The 17,958-nt window shown below is 37.2% G+C and overlaps 1 protein-coding gene across 7 annotated transcripts in view; it reads right to left on the bottom strand.

Moving 5' to 3' along the window:
• The window catches only part of CADM1 (cell adhesion molecule 1), a 354,670-nt gene that overhangs the window by 12,919 nt on the left and 323,793 nt on the right, over positions 1-17,958 (bottom strand). For 3 of the 7 annotated variants that reach the window (XM_007494753.3, XM_007494750.3, XM_016433843.2), the window contains 2 exons: positions 11,926-11,958; positions 4,179-4,232 (listed from right to left, as the gene is read on the bottom strand). The exons of 2 other annotated variants lie outside the window; for them this stretch is intronic. In XM_007494753.3, the coding sequence (XP_007494815.2) occupies positions 4,179-4,232; positions 11,926-11,958 (87 nt within the window). The remainder of the gene's footprint in view (positions 1-4,178; positions 4,233-11,925; positions 11,959-17,958) is intronic. 2 more of the 7 variants (XM_007494756.3, XM_007494751.3) reach the window with 1 other exon arrangement.

Below are 17,958 nucleotides of genomic sequence, written 5' to 3'. Positions count from 1 at the left end.
TTTCCCAACCTAAACATTTTAACATTTCCCATGAGGTTTTATGATCACCACAGAGTTAGACAACTTCTAGCATTTAAGGACAGTGAACCTGCCAATGAAAAAAAAAATATCAATCCATTGTTTCCTCCCCACATCCATGCCAAAGAAAGCAACAATGGGCAATATGGGATGGTTATCTTTCCTAGCCAGGCATCAAGCAGCTGGAGTCTTGCTGATCTGGAAAGGAACTTCTAAGGAACAATATTCCTCAAAGTGGCAGATAATTCTCTAGATTCCACAGAATTATAATTCCAAATTAAACTTTTGTTATTTACATATCCATATATCTGTGTGTACATATTAACTAGTTAATTCCACAACTTTAAAAAGCTGCGGTTTAGAACTCAAATCTATACCTCAGGGCTTTCCTATGTAGCCTCATTCTGGGACTTTAAAAAAAGTCTATTATGGAAATTAGATGGCCTGACTGCGGAGCCTGAGGTCATATTTTATGCTAGTGCTGATAATGAAGAAAAGCAAGGGAATCTTGTGTTTGTGGTCTACTGACAAAGGAGTAGTAAGTACCTTGCATAAAGATCCAGCTGCATTTCAGAGGACAGAAGAAAGGACTGCCCAAAAGAGTAGCTGAAAAAAGCCCCTTAGGACCTTTTTAGTGGCTGGATGCCAATATACCCAAACCCATAATTTGCAAGCCAGCCCAAAGTCCTTTAAATGTTTCCCTGGGTCAAAAATTAGCCTAGGCTAATTTGACAGTTTTGATAGAATGTTTCCTTTGTATTGTGAAGGCAACAGTTGGATCCATTCAGGTTCTTCCTTAATTAATATCAGGGGATAGTCTGCCAAAGCCATCCAAAGATTTGCTCCTTACTCTTATTTTTCTAATACTTAGAAAAAGTGCGGCAAGATTGTTTCATCTTATATTATGGTCTCTAGTCCAAGATTTTAAAACATTTTGGGGAAATGTGATAGATTGGGTGTTCTTGCTCTGCACTTCTGCTTTAAAAGAGAAGGCTGATGAATCTCTTTATACGTAGTAGATGGCCATTCATTTTGGGACACTTTATATTTATCACTGCACAACATTAAATGTTCCCCAAAGGCCCTTCCATTGCTGGAGGGAGAAGACTGTGGTGTAGGAAAGATTAAAAAAAATTTTTTTAAGGTTTCAAAATGAAATAGAGGAATAAATATGCTTAAAGCTATCCTATTCCTCACGGGTGGCAATAACCACCAGCTGTCACTAGGAAACAGCAGATGTAATTGATAAAACAATTCAAAAAGTCGTGTGGATCCATCATCAATAAAGTTAACACCCAAAAAAGTAAATGAAAGGGTTCAAAGAAAAACTGGATAAGCTCCCCAGGTCTACCAATAATTAAATCTCTTAACATACAGGCATGAAATGTTGTTTTTTTTTTAAATGCAGATTAAAGAGGAGGATCAGCTGGGCAACTTGCTTTGCTGTATGAGGATGGAGTACCATATGCTGCTTATGAAAATGTCATTAACTGAAGCAGCGCTGGAGTATGTTTTTTGGGGGGAGAAAAAATGGAGACTAGAGACCAAGCTGTCATTATTTCAAAGGAAATATAGTCTATAACATTTATCCCCAATATAGAAAGGATAAAATTGCCACCAAGATGCAGCAGGGAATGGATAGTAATATTATTCATTACCACAGTTTAGCATTAAGTGTGCAACACCTACTCTAATTTATTGATGGACTGTTTAAGACGGGTGTTAACCTGTTTGTCTTGTATTATAATTGAATTCGGTCTCTAAGCTACAGGAATTCAAGGAGTTCATCCTTCTTCAATCAATATGCTCCCCTTCAGTGACCCATTTCAAGACAGCTTCATAAAAAATAATGTATTTTGTTTTAATAAATTTAAACACTATGACAGCTGCTCAATTTTTATTGGTTGTTTTTTCCAGACATCTCTTAGCTGAAGAGTGAAGCTAAGGCTCACAATCAATAATAATTGATTAATCAGCATCCCCTTTGAACAAAGGTGCTAATCAGTTTTTGATTAGTTCATCAAACCAGATGTAAAGGCAGCCCAGTCCTCTGCCTGATTGTTCATCAGTGTTTTACATGATGTACACTGTTGAGCAATAAATGTGACTGAGATGCATCTGGAAGGAGTTGGGGGGGGGGGGTACTTAGGTGAGGGAGGGAGAAACAACTTAATGTATTAATTTAACTGAATTATTATGAACACACACAAACAGTTATTGGTTTATTGGTCCCTTTCTGGTGGGTGATTGATAGGGCTATAGAGAAGACACACATGACAACTATGCTGAGTTACTCAGAACAGTCTTAATTTACTGAATCCTGGTGGGTGGGTGAGTGTAGGGGGCAAATTATTCAACTTTTTCCTAAAAAGGAAAAAAATTACTTTTGCATGTCAGTGATTTTTGTTGGGTGACAGAGCAAACAAACAGATTGGAAGTGAGCAGGTCTGGATCCTATCCACAAGAACTAACAAGGGTCTTGTCCCTTTCACTTTTGAGGCAATCATTTCCAAGGGATCAGTCTCTGAACTAAGCCCAGAGACCACCTTCAAACAACTAGAAACATTTAATCATAAATTGCTTATTTCTCACACTAATGAGTGGATTAAACTTCAAATAAGGATAAGACCACCCATCTACATCAGGGAAAAGAAAAAAAAAGCCAATGGCTAAACTTTTTACAGCTTTGCTAAATAAAACTTTTTTTTTAAAAATGAGGCAAAAAGAAATCAATTCATTCCTGAGAATTTTCACTCCACTATCCCTTTATTTAGAGGTTTGGAGTAAGTCAATGGTTGGGGAGGGGGGGGGGGGGAGAGTTTGCACAATAGAGATATTGCTCATTTCTGAGAATTACTATGGATGAGCAGCAATGAAATTGTCTCTGACTGGAACAGTAGTATAATAAAAGGCTATACCTCAACACCTACCTCTTAAAAAAGACTTGCTGGGAGATGGTAGCATTTTTCAAGTATCAGATGGGCTCCCATTTGGAAGAGGGCTTAGATTTACTCTCATTAGCCTCAGAGGATACAATCAGGAAGATTGGTAGGAATTAGAGAAAGGCAGATTTAATCTTAAAGTCAAGGAAGTATTCCTAATAACTAGAATACTCCAAAAACAGAATAATATGGTCAGAATGGGTTCTCCTTTGCAGGGGATGCTCAAGATATAGGATATATGATCATTGCTGGAGAAGTTTAAAGAAAGACTTCTTAGGTCAGATATAGGTGGGCCTCAGCCCCTTTGCCTCTGTGTGCAAGGATGTTAAGAAGTATCAATTCTACTCTTCCTCAATGGGCCAAGGAGCAGACCACACTTAACTTTCCCCAGTGGCAACAATGGAAAAGACTTCCTTGGGAAAATGTGGGAGGTGTCATTATTTATAAAAAGGTTAACTGAAATGTTTAAGAAACTAATAGATGGTTGGAAGTTGTCACAAAGCATGGGAACTCATATAATTGTTTAGCTCTGATCACTTTAAATCTCCTCCCTCCCCTCTTTGTAGGATATGCTTCTTATTCTGGATTAGTAACACCTAAATCCTGGAATCAAGCATGAAACCTACTTTTGCAAGTGCTCAGTCTGCTGTGAAAAAGGTCTGAGGTGGATAATTAGTTTACATCATGGCTGTGACAAAACAATTGGCCCCTTCATTCCCCCTCCCACACTTATTCCTAACATAATCAGATCATGACTTTACCAGCCTATCCCAAAGAAGAAGGCAGTAAAGATTTAAAGAAATGCCTTTTTTTTTTAAGAAATAGTTCTTGTCACACAATCCAACATCCTTAACTGCTTTACAAATGCAACAGAATTTCTTGTGAACCATCAGATAATTAGGATGTAAGAATTATTTCAAGCCACTGAACTTAGAGTTGTTATGGTACAACTGAAAAGATATATTGTCCTTCACTGTGTGCAGAATGTCTTCTAGGGCTGAAATACATTCAGATATAAATACCAATTCCAGCAGCAAGGGAGGTGGATGGGTGTGGGGAGGAAGAACAATCATCAACAGAAAACACTTATTTCTATAAGACAGGTTGCTTGCATCAGGAAAATTGCTGATTGCAACTCAAAATGGCCACTGTGCAGTAAGTGAACAACATTTCCACAGGTTGGACACTGCAGAACCTTACCTAAAAACTAGCCCTTACCTGAGAGGTCCTCACTGTCCAGTTCTTCTGCGGAATTGGGCAACTGAGTAAGGCCTTACAAGTAAAAACAAACTCGTTTTTTTTTCCATTCCTCGAGGGACATAAACAAAACACTTAAGAACTGAGGATGAATTTTTTGAAAAATATGAGCCAAATCACTTGCCATTTTTTTTGATAGCTCAAATATATTAAGGCATAAGTACAGTTCTCAAATAATTTACTCATTACTGATAGACAATGAGAGGCAGAAAGATTCCTCAGTCTCCACTGCTCAAAGCACATGAAACATGAAGGGGAATGTTCAAAATCACTCATTCGTAACAGCATGCAAAAATATAAAACCTGATTGTTAGCTGTCAATGCTCTGCTATATCTTTGTTACAATTCTATTTCGGTTCTCCACACCGCTGTATGTAAGAAATTTTATTTCAAGTTTTGCTACAAATTGAAATCCTTTGCCAATACTGACAAATACAGCATTTTATCAATTTATGATTATCTTGGATCACATATTTCAAATTGGTATAGCATCTGTTAACTACAGATTGCAGGTTATTCCTTCATCAGAAAATCTGATATGTAAAAAAATTTTTTAAAAGTATTTCATAAATCAATGATACTCAATGTAAAATAAACACCCTCAAAGCTGAAAAAGCAGTTAGGCCAGGAGAGAACCAGCTGGGGCCTTGAAATGCTAGTGTCTGTAGCACTAAAGCTTTGCCCATGAGTATGTTATTTCTTAGCAAGCTGGGCTTTTCTCTAGAGAGGTCAACTGGGAAGGAGAAAACTAGGAGGCTAAGCTACAAAACAGCTTCCATTTTCTAATGCTTTACTTGCAAGCTGATATAATAAGAAAGGTCACAGAACAATACAAATGTTTTAAGAATGGGGAAGCCTATTTAATGTGGGGTGGGGTGGGAGGGGGAGCACAGTGCATTGGAGTATATAAGCAAAAAACAAACAAAAGCAAAACTCTGCTTAGGCCACAGTATTTAGGACAGGAAAATGAACTCTGGGGCTATGGGCAGGATTTGCTACTTTTCCAGAGGAACACAGATTTAACCAAATCAAGCAAATAAAAATGGTCAATCCCAAAGCCCCCATCTCCCCTCAATGGGCTTTTCAGGATCATGAAAGTTAGTGATGAAAGACATTTAATTGGGCAATGAGGGCTTCTCTTGACAGTTTGGGATTTCCCAATATTAAAATTCTGAAGAAGAATTTCCATCATTGCCCTTGGGAGATAACTCCTAAGGGCAGAAGGCCAATGAGAAATGGATGATTTCCAAGTCCACAGGTGCTCCCAAACTATAGAATTAGGCTATTTAAGGGGAAGTAGTAAGTGCTGCAATAAATTATAGAAGCATCTAAGTAGGAAGAATTTCCATTTTTCCTGAGTTTGGATTGGCTGAAAGTGTTCCAATTTCTAATTGGCTTTATCCATTGTATAAAGACTGATGATTACAATTATTTGAATAATTGTTATAAATGGGCAACATAAAGTACTTCTCTGTAGTTAATTATGTATTTGTGTTTCTCAGAAGGCTAATCCCTCACTTCTACGTGGCCCAATGAATATCAAAGAATTCTACACACATGCTTGGCATCCACTGAACCATACTAAACAATGATGTTTTGCATAGGCATTTTTATTGCTCAAGGTTTATTTCCTTGGGGAGGGGGTTAGAAAGCTAATTTTCTGTAACAGTTTTTTTCCCCTTAAATAAAGACAAAGATGTTTATGAAATATCATTGATATGCAAAGCTTCCCCATTAGAAAGCAGCAGACAGTTGATATATACCTCATTAAAGATGAAACTGTCATTTTCAATAGCATAAAGTTTAAAACACACCAACTCATCTGGAATCTACTGCTTAAATTACATGCTAAAGTGGGAAACCATTTAGATTAGTAGCAATCAATTTAATTTTTTTTGCATTATCATTGTTTTTCACAAACCTTTTATACCCAGCCTATACCATGATCATTTCTAAAAGCAGAATTAGAAGGGATTTTCTAGAGCAATGTGGACAAATATAATCTAGTTTCACAAAAAAGTTGTGTTAGGGATTTCTCTAGTAAAAAATATTCATGACATTTTCTTAAAGTAAAAGATGATCAAGGTACATTTTGTGAAGTAGAAAATTTTCTTCAAGAGGAAACTTCAAATAAATTCAGTTTTTTTTTTCTTGCACCTGGTTGGTTTACAAAACTTACTGCATAGTATTAAATTGTATTGCTTGCAAGTCATTTATAATAAGTGGGAAATTACTACTTGATTTTTATTATTAAATTTTCATATCAAGTATCAAAGCCTTGTATTTTCATTTCTAATTAAAATGTATTCAAAGAAATCTGTTAAATTTCATTAAACAAATTAGAAGTTCAATTTTTTGTCCAGGCAGAATTTCTCCACAACTACACTGCAAATACAAGAATCTTATAAAGTCTAATGCAATGTTTTGTTGTTTTATTCTGTCTTGTTTTGTCTTTTGCTGTTTTTTTGTTTTTGTTTTTAGGGAGAAGGAAGAGGCAGAATAAGAGATAACTGATAATGAGAAAAGTTCTAGAGGGTTAGCTAAATTCAAGGTCACATGAAATTCAAGGGCTGATGGAAGTCTCTTTAGGCTGTCCTTTTGAAAATATTTCAGTAAGTAATTATTAGATAAAATTAGTATTAGAAAATAAAAACAGCCCACTGGCTCCTCTATTATTCTGATTATTAAAAGCAATGTTGGAAATATTCCATCTCTCATTTAAGCAATATACATCTGATCATTTGGCCATATTATGGAAACCATTATTCTTCTCACCAGCCCTAAGAGACACCCTCAGTAATTTTAATCTAAAAGCTCAGTCATCCTGCTCTTCCTGCTTTGTCAGCTTTTGTGGAGTTTTCCCCCCTTCCCATTAGTAGAAATTCTGTTCCTGCCGTTAAATAGTAAAACATTGTTTCCAGACTGCATATCAAGGCTGAGACACAATCTGAAGGTTCTGCAGCCATTCAGAAACCTCTCTCGCCTTGTTCCTGTAGAGCGGACAATGTCTGCAGAGTCCCTTGACTGAATGACAGCCTTTGAATGCCATTGTTCTGTACTCATACGAGGATGAGCAGAGAAGTATACACACATAGGGTGGATATAGCGTTTGTAATAATGCGCACTGCTGGTTATTTTCCTTTAAACTGATTTAAGAGTTGGCCCATGAATGAATGGAAGCAGATAAGAAAATTGCCAAGTGCTTTGTGTATCCCATCACAGGCTTTATTGCCTGCACTATTTATAAAATAAATCAGAAAAAAAGAAAGCCTGATTTTTAATAGGAAACTTGTCTAGGCAAGGGTACATGAGCCTGGCAAAGGCCAAAAAAAATTTTTTTTTAAATGAAGAAATGATTCTCCAAATTTAGTAGAGTTCTGAGTTTGAACTGAGTGCTCCTGCTATTCCATTCTTGGCCTTGACACCTATCCTAATGAAAACTGTGATTTGGCACGTAAAAATTTACAAGAATATCAACTGTTAAACAGTCCAAAAAGTGGAGAGTAAATGGGCAGCTGGACTGTAAGAGGTGGGGAAGTGAACCAGCTGGCTGACCGCAGTGCAGCAGAAACACAATCACTATTCCTGATCATGGGGCAGGCATGCTGTTCTCAAAGCTCTCAGGACGGGGTTGGGTGTGGGGAGTTTGGAGAGTAGGGGATGGGGGATGAGGGAAAGGTACAGGAACAGACAATGCAGAAAAAAAAAACCCACACCCTTAAAAAGATTCCAAGTTGAAAACAAAAAACCCAGCACACATACCCCACACCAAAAATAAAAATAAAAAAAAGACAACATCCATGCTTTGAACTCACTCATGCATTCCTGCCATCAATTTCATACCAATGAGATAAGGGGACTGGCAAGGAGGGCTCTCTGGGATCGTTGTGACATGCACACATAGGGGACTCTTCCCATCCAGGCCTTAAAGATGGGCTCCGAAAGCAAAATTGCTCAAGTACCTTCTTCACAGAATGATAGCACATGTCATACTGGCCTTACATTCCCATTCTTACAAACACAGTTTTCTTTACTCTACAGTAATTTGTTTATTTTGGAAATGATCCAGTTGGCTTTCAGTCATGCCCATGCATTTCTAACCTTCCATATACATGCTTACTCCAACCAGATATTGATAAGAACAAATGGCTAACATTCATAAACATCTGGTATACTTCATACACACTCTAGCAACACAAGCTTGAACAAAACATTTTAATGAGTCTTCAGAGGGAAAGCTTTTGTTTTATGTTGTTGTCGTTCCTTTGGACAAAGGAAAGTAGAAACATAAATTCAAAATAGGGTTAATTTTTAAGACCAGTAAGATGGTCTTAAACAGACTCACCTAATGTGTCTTGTCATTTAAGTTGTTATGAAATCTAATCAGAGAATGGTTTTCCTACTCATCTGGTTAACGAACTGTCCAGGAAGACTTCCTTCAGATTAATCTGTAGGAAGGGGCTATGATATTCAAGAAGTAAGATAAATTCAAACAGTTCTCTTGAGGAAAGTTTGCTCTGCATAACTCAGATTCAAATACCTTTCTTTTAAGTTCGAATCTCATTCTAATTGATCCCATCCCTGCAACTTTCACCCAAAGCAGGACCTGACAACTAGCTTAGTCATGTTCTAAATTTCAGTTTTGACATAAAGTGGAATTGATACTCTGGGATATAATTTACTGTGTTAAAATACCTTCCTCTGAGTCAGAAGGACCAGTTGCTCAAACTGGAGTTGGGGAATCTTACCTGAAGCATCATGAGGATTTTTATAGGAAGGTGGGAAGAGTAAGAACAGGTTTGTAAATGCATTACCTCAGGAGTCATCTGGTAGCTTGGCTTTTTTCTCCTCAATCTTGACCAGTCTAATTAATTAAGATTATAGTTGTTATTTAGGTAAATTCTTACTTTCTGTTGTGACTGGATGGGCCTTTGTCAAGATGTTGTAGAGAGGTTTTCTTTTCAGCTTGAAATGGACTAGATGATCTATGGACCAAGTTCTATTCTTTCCAAATGCCTGTTGCTTAAGTTTTCCTACTTTTCTTGCATTGCAAACTAGTCTATGAAAATCCAATGCAATACACTCTTTTTGAAACCACCTTAGCCCCCAAAGTTCATTAATAGTTTATTCAAGATATGTGGAAATATCTAAGGTTCCTACAGCAAGCATAAAATCTTAAATTATACTCCAAAATTGTTTCAATAGAATTACAAGAAGAGGTTATTTTCCCTGGCAATCTGTGCTGTATCAAAAAATTGTCTTTTAATGTATGATGTCTTGAAGAACTTTGAATCTAGCAGATGTGAGAATTTTATAGAGAATGTTAGCTGAAGGGCTGAAAGTGATCTTAGAAATTTTATAACCCAGCCTTTTCATTTTATAGATGAGAAATTAATCAGTAATTATTGAATGAATGAATATTACTAACTCATTAATCAGGAGAATGGGCTCATACATTTAGTAATGAAAAGGCTATAGGATCAGATCACAGAATTTTGATCACCTAGTCCAATCCATAACAAATGAGGCAACTGAGACCCAGGGAGGTTAAGTAACTTGTCCAAAGAAACAGAGAAAATAAGTATTATCAGAGTCAAACTTGGGGTCTCTGATTCCAAATTCATCATCCTTTCCAAAACATCCTTACTGAATATGAACTTTAATTTTAATTTTAATTTTTTGCATCGATGGTAGAATTACACGGATCCAAACCCATTTTGTTAACTGGGACTCCCTATATTACATAAAATGTGCCTGCTATCTATTTTCCCAGAATGGGCAAAGATAACTCCCTCCCTGCCAATGCAACAAATACCCTGAACTGGACAACTCAGACTGAACTGTGAGTGTTCACATTTGCAAGAGATATAAAGATCAGTCTTTCCTTGTTCTAGATCTGAGGATATCTGTAGTAAAGGTACCTTCAGAACAGAAATTGGAGAGTACAAGTAAAGTTATCAAGGGTCAATTAAAAAATAATCTGCCTATACAGTCTCTTGAGGAACTCGGGAATTTTATGATTAAATTTCGATTTCAAAATTCACTAGCCAGCTATACAAAACTGAAAGTACTCTTAAAAACTGGAGAACAAAACTCCTGAACTACATTAAAACAATCTTAAGGCCCCAAGAATAATCGATAAAAGCCAGGAAGTGCTCAATTAATGATTAAACCTACAAATAACTAAACTTAATGGAGTGCAATGCTGGAGTAGCAGTAAGGACAATGGAGCATTACCTCAGGAACCTGAAGTTTAATACCTAATTGATTTAGCATGATTTTGAGTTTACTTGACCCTTTAAAGTAATGTACTTATGATAGGAGAAAAGGGAGCAGTGAGTATCAAAGCTCGTTTCTGTCCCTTAGAACACCATATCAGAAATCACCAACATATGGATGGTTTGTCAAAGAAACAGAAATAAGTACAATTCTAAAGAGCAGTCAATGATGGATCTTTTGCTTAGGGCTTTTCACTGATAATACCTAAAACAGCTGGCCTGTTTTCGGGGGGGCGGGGGGTAAGGGGGGAGGACTAGACAATGCTACTTTTGCCCATTTCAATTTTTTTTTTTGAGATTTTTAAGATTTTTAAAGTTTTGCAGAGCATGTTAAGAGGGACAGAATGGGCTTCATGCTAAATAGTTTCCTAAAGCCTAAGACTGGGCATTTTTTCAATCATGTCTTTCTTTGAGGATAGTAGAGACTAAGGGTGATTTTATCAAATAATGTACAGTATGGCTGTGATTTTGATTGATGGAAAAGTAAGCCTAGATATTTAAATGTCCCCTCCAGAGTTGTCTGCATTTACTTCCCATTGTCTTGCAAGATTCAGAATGAATCTAGAAGGATATAAATTAAAAATTTAAGAATGGGGGAAAGGCAAATACTCTGAAATACTTGTGTTCTATCTGTCTATATATGTATATATGTATGTATCTATCCATCCATGGAAGAAACTTTACCTTCCATCTCAGAATCAATACTGTGTATTGGTTCCAAAGCAGATGGGTAATAAGGGCCAATGGGGGTTGGCCAATGGGGGTTAAGTGACTTGTCCAGGGTCATACAATTAGGAAATATCCAAGGCTAGATTTGAACCCAGGACCTTCTCATCTTTAGGACTGGCTCTCAATCTACTGAGCCACCTAATTATCCCCCTTTACTACTGTTTTTAAAGAAGAGTGATTGATACCTACCGCACCCCAGGGCTAACTTACTAGGTTAACAAAAGATATACAATGTTCAACCCATTACCTCTTGGTTACTACATGGCCATAAATATGCCTTCTATTCAAAAATATATTTGGGATGACATCCTAGCACAATTAAAAAGAAAGCTGAAATTTCAATGAAGATGCTAGGATAGTCAAGAAGGTTTTCATTTTTAAAAATCCACAGGTATTTCAGAGTTCAAAAAAATGACGCCAATAAGAATCATCACAGAAAACCAATTGGTACTACTTAAGTTCAGACCATTTCAATCCAGTAGAAATTGCTGCTAGCCTCAGAAAACAACAATTGGCTACTGAATTCACAACAGAAATGACAAGACTAGACATTCTTTCAAGCCTTAAAAATTATGGTCCATTTATGAGATCAGTCTCCTTGAAACACGATTTCCCTTGAAGACTACATTTCTCTTTTTCCCAGGCTTGCCTTGCCTCTCAGCAGTGCTGAGAAAGTAGATAAACAGTAATGTGATACCAACCGTGAACTGCTGGTTCTGTCGTCGCCGTTGTGTCTACACACGGGAACAGAGGATTGGAGGAAGGGAAGAAACAGGAGGAACGGCATGCAAAAAAAGGGAAAATGGAAAAAATGGAACAGATAATATATGAGCAAGCTTTCAAAGAACATTGCGTGACAAGCAATAATAAATGAAAAGCAAAAAAGCATCTGAAGGGAGTTGCACTGTTTTAAGACATGCTCTAGGCTCAAAGCTGCGAGCCGATGAGGGAAACGGTAAATTCTTTGTCTAGGGGTCTTGCTGGAGTATAGATTGCTGGTCAGAAGTCAGGGGAACATGCAAAGTGATAAGGAACACCACCAGTGCAAACTCAGAGACTGGTGGATGTCTCGTAACGCACCAAGGCTCTCAGGACTGTGACAGAAAAGCTCAATCTGAAGGCTGGTTAAACAATGAATTCATACATTCAAACATTGCCTTTGTTTTAACCCAGCCCTCCCTGGTCACCCTAGCTTCTTGATTGCCAATTAGGAGTCACTGAAACAGTCATTCTCCCAAGATTTTTCAACTGCTTATGCCCAGACACCTGCAGGGGAACATATGGTTCAAGTTTTTCCATCCAGTGCATTATTTCAGCAACGTTTAGCAGGTGAATTCAAGCAACTAGGAGGCCGTAGGGAGGAACAGATTAAAGATTTTCACAGATTGGTTTCTCTAGACACACATGGAAACCATGGTTAGGCCACTCTTCCCTTTGTGGCTCTTAAAAACGTTACAGTCCAATGGCAGATGCCCATCACAGAAGCAAACAAGCCCACACAATCTGCTGTATGCCACTTCAGCTCACACTAAATTCCTGAAGTCTAAGCATTCAACCATCCGTTCACACTGCAATCCACAGGCCACACTCATTGTTGGTGACTGCCAGGAGTCAGGGTTCCTTAAAGCTAGGATAGGAGATGACATGTTTTTCCAATGTTTGAGACCCACACTGTGGAAAGAAACACGGTCTGTTTCTTTCTTCAAAAATTTCCAATGCTGTGGAAGTTTTCCCGAGCCTTCTGACAAGCTCTCAAAACCAGGCCTGTTCTACTGGCTCATCTCCACAGACAATTCCTTAAGGGGCCCTGGCAAGTGAAGGCGGGCCGTACTTTTATTTTATTTATTTACTTTTGGCCTAGAGGGGGGACAGGGTAAATTTCTGATAAAACGCCCAACATTTTAACTTCCCTTTCCCTAGTCTGCTTCATTGCAGTATCAACCTATCTGGCAGCTCTTATCCATCTACTTCTACACACCTCCATTAAGATTCCTTCCATCTAAAATCCTTGGGCTGGAAAGGAGTGATAAGATTATGAGACATAACGGTCACCTGTAGTCACCGGCTGCTGGTACAGCTCTCAAGAGGTTGCTCTGGCAAAGCAGCTTGCCATCCTCATTCAGGATGCCATGATTTAAATGGGCATTGTTCTCATGGGGCTAAAGTCTACGAAGGCTTATTCTGATTTGATGTAGGCAATGTTTAAATGCACCAAAGCATTGAACAGAATGATTTTTGTAAAAGAGCCTGGCACTTTGTTTTCACAATTATAACACATGAGTTCACATAGGTGTTTCCCTTCAGTTGGCATGCTGTCCTCAGCACCTTAGAACATTTGAAGCTGGAGCTCTTCCAAGTGGTCAGAATAAATAAGAGTTAACCCAAAAGGTCATTCCAGGTTAACATGGCCTATAGCTGAGTTTCTGGAGAATAGATGAAGACCAAAAACAAACCAAACCAAACCAAAACAAATCAAATCAAATCAAATCAAAAAACCCAACCAAAAAAAAAAAAACCAAACAAACAAACAAAAAACAGAACAAACCAACAATAACAACAACAAAAAAAACCCAAAACAAAACAAAAAAATATACCACAGGAGAAAAAAAATCACTATACTTACTTACAGATTCAAATCTGTATGCATAAAATATCAGTCAAAACAATACAAAAAGTTGTAGTTTAACATATTTCACACTTGGCTTCCCATTCCACAGGGTATTGCCCTCCATGGTGGCAACATCCACATCTATTGTGGGTATCTGCTGCTTTAAATTTGGGGGTCATGAACAGGCTAGGCAAACACTTACATTGCATTTGTGTGAGATGCTTGGGTAGAGGCATATGAAAACCCCCACCTAATTGTACAAGGGCTGATATGTTAGCTTGTCTGTTTTTTGTAGCAGTATTTTTGAAACATTCATTCTAACCAAGCATATAGTTAGCATAAAATGAAAGAAAGTGGGGTTGGGGGGTTACAAGAGGGCTAAAGTCCCCCAAAGTAACAACTTGGAATCAAACAATGACCCCAATTTACTGTCTTCCAGCAACACATTATGTCAGCTTTATGAAGAAATTAAACCCAATGAAGCTGGAAGCCAGGTCCTATGTGGGAGCTAGAAGATAAATTAGTAAGGAAACTTCACAGTGCAGCTCGCTTCCCCATCCTGGGGCCAGAAGCCCATCAAACCGCTTCCAAAAGGGGTAGAGCACAGCGAGAGAAAATAAATGCTGGCGGGACCAGGGATGTTTCAAGCAGTTAAAAGCAAACATATATCAAAGTCACACACCACAGTCACTGCAGCTGGAATGGCAATACCATGATCAGCAATGAGTTGGATGACTGCATTGGGTTGGATGGCTGCATTGGGAAACACAGACTAGCTAAAAAATTTAAAACAAGACTGGCGGAGTTAGGGGTAGAGAATCGGATGCTTCTATTTCCTGGCCTTGAACATTCAGAAGTATCTGGGAGGTTACCAGGCAAGGTTTCTTTGGCCAAGAACCACTTCGGGTGAATATGTGGGAATTTTAAATGGCGAGCAATAAAGTATCTGTGTTGTATTTAGGAAGCATCAGATGACACAGCTGATTCTGCTTCAAAGCCTGACAATAGCTTTACACACAAGGTACCTACATTTCCCAATAGCAAGAGTTGTTTTGTGTATTAAAATGTTGCTTGGGTGTCTCACACACAGCATGAAAAGACACAGTAATAGACGAGCCCTGCATGGTGTGGTAATCGGCATGCCTGCTCGCAGTTTTGCTGGTTCATTATGTCATCTGATCAAATCCTGAGAATATGGGCAAAATTTAAGTCTTGGAGCTTCCAAAGTAAATTATTATATAAAGTTGAAAAACAGAGGGAACTATCCACAATCTGACCACTTCAAGCCCTCTTTCTCGCTGATGTTGTTTCTACCTTCCCCCCCTTCCCCCCCCAAAAGTCTTTGATAAGTTATTTCAACAGAAGAAACAGATCAAGGAAAGGACAGCTCAACTCACAGTAGTTACGTTTTTAGCTAAAAAAGGCTTCTCTTACTTGTAATTCCTCTTCATTTTAATTAGAAAGAGAAGTCAAATTTATTGTATGTGGGAAAACAAAAATCTGAAAACCCCAAACCAAAACAATTCCAGGTTTTTGCAAACCCTTTGAGTTCATAATATTTTAATAGTCATTCCCAGGCTATTTTATGAGTATAATAAAAAAAATATCCAAGGAAGGGCCTTGCCATATGAAACATGCAGATTTCATTTAATATTGACTTCTCTTTTTAGTATATGAGTTGTAATGGCTGTATTTAGGAATTAATCTGAAGTAAATTTAGTATCAAATATGTATCATGTTGTAATATAAGATGTTATCTGCAAAACGAGAAAACACTGATAATGTGTGAACCTAGAGACACTAGGCATTTAACCAAATATTGCAAAAAAAAAATATCCTGCACCAGAGGCAGCTGGGCAATATTTAGTTGAAACAGTCATGTGTAAGCTCCACTGTGGCACATTCTAATCCTTTCATATGGATTCTCTCCAACTTAGAATTGTTCATTGAGTGTGACAGACTGGGGGTTTAAAACTAATCCATAAATTAGTCCATGGTCTCAAACACAACGGGTGCCATAAATGAAAATGAAAATCCCAGAACAAAATTAAATTCACAAACTTAAATGCTTTTTTCTTCCCCAACTGATCTGCAGTACTCTAGCTTTACAATACATAGATTCATTATAAGTATGAGAGAGAGAGAGAGAGAGAGGGAGAGAGAGAGAGAGAGAGAGAGAGAGAGAGAGAGAGAGAGAGAGAAGGAGAGAGAGAGAGAGAGAAAGAGAGATGCTTAAGGAAAAAGAGAACCCCATTGGAATAGCTATGGGAGCCAAACCTATTGAAGTAGCCTATAGTTGTGAGCAAAGGAAAAATTTGGATTGTCATAAGCTTAAAATTCAACAAAATTAAGTAGTTCAGACATTTTCTCAATACACTTGTATTCTATTTTATTTTCTTAACTAGAGTCAATAAGAAGCCAATAGGTTTTTTGATCAGTGATTAAATGACTTCTCTTTTCCTTTGCACTTTAATCAAGTCACTTCAGATCTGACACTCAGGTGTGGGTTTACCCAACAATGCCATGTTCATACATGATGCTTTATTTAATGAATGCTCATTATTTATGAAGCAATTCTTTTTTTTGGGGGGGGGGGGCTCACTTGAAAAACAGAGAGTAGAAACTAATGCTCAAAAAGTAAGTGAGAATTATTTCCCACTGGTTTGCTGCTAATTTTCTTTTCATCTTTCATCATAGTTTAATTAAAAGTTTTGGAGAAGATGAAGTAGACAGGACATTACCTTAACCCATGATGGTAGCTAAATTGTCAAGTAGTAAGAAAGTTCTCCCCATTTTTAAACTGAGGAAAATTGTTTTCCAAAGAACAGCAGGAATGGGAGTTGATTCTTTGTCGAGCAACTTTGTTTTCTTTAAAAAAAAAAATCTTTAGAATTGTTCACTACTTGCTGCTGCACCCCAGAAATCTTTTCATTTGCAAACCAGGTGTTTCACAGAATAATAGGAATCCATCTAGTAGTTTCATTGAAAGAAAAGCCAATTGCTAAATCAAAGCAAATATATGTTGGAGAAAGAAGGAGAAGGAAGTTAAAGGAAGAAAGGATGGTGAAGTAAGGAAAGCACTTTTAATGTGTGTTTGATAGCATTTTGAGGTTTCAGTTGACATTTATTCAGTGATGAAAATGGTAAAGTCTTACTTTGGAAGTCCAAGACTATATAACCAGATATCAAGTACAATGTCACCCATATATTCCCTTCCATTTCTATCAATAGCTTTAACACTTTGCATACTAAGAATGGAGAAATATTTCAGAATTATTATCTAATCTCAAGCGGTCTGTTAATGTGGCAAATAAAAAATTTCACAAGCAGCTCATTAGAAAGAAAATAGCTATCAAGGCCTTGATGCCAAGTTGTGTTATTTTGTTTTTTGCATAAAATTAATTGCAAAATTTGGGGAATGAAGGGAAAAAACATAGAAAAACTTTTCGAATCTCATATTTAATTTTCTCACACTTCAAATACAAAACTAAATTATGGTCAGGTCAAATTCAGTTTTTTCTTTCTTTTTCTCCCATTTGTCCATTCCCTTCTTCTCTTCCCATTTTAAATTGCTATTGATTGAAATTATACATTAAGTTTACTGTTACTTATTTGTTGCATTTTTTTACTAAGAATACAAAGACTTGATGGAATTTCTTTAGAAAGCACACAATTTTTTCTTTTGGGGGGGGAATATTTTATGGAAAAAAAGGTGGTAGGTCATCAAATAACAGCATATCTTCTCTAGAAGGATGCTATTAGCAAATTTTATTATTTATTTTGAGAGGATTGCTACTTGGTACTGAAATTAATAGCCCGAAATTTGCAGGATGTTTAATCCTAAATCATAAAAGATATCTCAAATAAGAATTTTGGTATATCTTCAATTTCTGTTGTAAATCATTTATTTAAATCTCCAACTGATGATGAATCAGTGACTCTTCTGTACCAAGAATTCTTCCTGTTCTCTACCTATTTAATTGATTTAATTCTTTAAGTTGTCCCAGTTTAAATTCTTCATATTCTGTGAAGTCTCTCCTGACTATACACTTCAAAATGATTCTTGCCCTTAATGGCCTTCTCCATTTGGCATCTGGCATTCTTTTACCATTATTTCACTTGTCAC

This window comes from Monodelphis domestica, chromosome 4, assembly GCF_027887165.1.
Source record: "Monodelphis domestica isolate mMonDom1 chromosome 4, mMonDom1.pri, whole genome shotgun sequence".
Classification (NCBI taxonomy): Eukaryota; Metazoa; Chordata; class Mammalia; order Didelphimorphia; family Didelphidae; genus Monodelphis; species Monodelphis domestica.
This window is presented reverse-complemented; position numbering and strand designations above follow the sequence as displayed.